The sequence below is a fragment of the Eimeria mitis genome, genomic scaffold, assembly GCF_000499745.2.
Source record: "Eimeria mitis Houghton genomic scaffold, Emh_scaff165, whole genome shotgun sequence".
Classification (NCBI taxonomy): domain Eukaryota; phylum Apicomplexa; class Conoidasida; order Eucoccidiorida; family Eimeriidae; genus Eimeria; species Eimeria mitis.
In genome coordinates this window covers 19547-19925 of record NW_013569966.1, presented here as the reverse complement: position 1 = coordinate 19925, position 379 = coordinate 19547, and the positions used below count along the sequence as shown (strand labels likewise).

Here is a 379-nt window from a genome sequence, read left to right as displayed (position 1 = left end):
TCCCTTTCGGGTGTATGTGCATACACCCGAAGGGCCAATATAAACATAAACCCCAAACCCTAAACCCTAAACCCTAAACCCTAAACCCTAAACCCTAAAACAAAAACAAAAATTTCTTTTGTTGCTGCTGCACAGAAAGACAGATCCCTCGGCCCCTCTAAGCAGACACAACAGCCCTTCTATGCATCCTCGTTTGCTGCTGCACCCTCAGCAGCACCAAACAGTATGCAAGAGAAACACTGTTGCTGCTGCTGCTGCTGCTGCTGCTGCTGCTGCTGCAGGTGCTGCTGCTGCAGGTGCTGCTCCTGCAGGTGCTGCTGCAGCTGTCTCTGCATTCGCGCCCCAACGCCAACAGCAGCAACAACAGCAGCATCAGCAG

At 52.2% G+C, this 379-nt stretch overlaps 1 protein-coding gene across 1 annotated transcript in view; it reads right to left on the bottom strand.

The window, feature by feature from the left end:
• Positions 1-179: 179 nt before the first annotated feature.
• EMH_0001460 (AT hook motif-containing protein, putative) overlaps positions 180-379 on the bottom strand; it is a gene marked incomplete at both ends in the record, with an annotated part of 5387 nt that continues 5187 nt past the window's right edge. Inside the window, one exon of the mRNA XM_013495588.1 lies at positions 180-379. Coding sequence (XP_013351042.1) covers positions 180-379 — 200 coding nt within the window.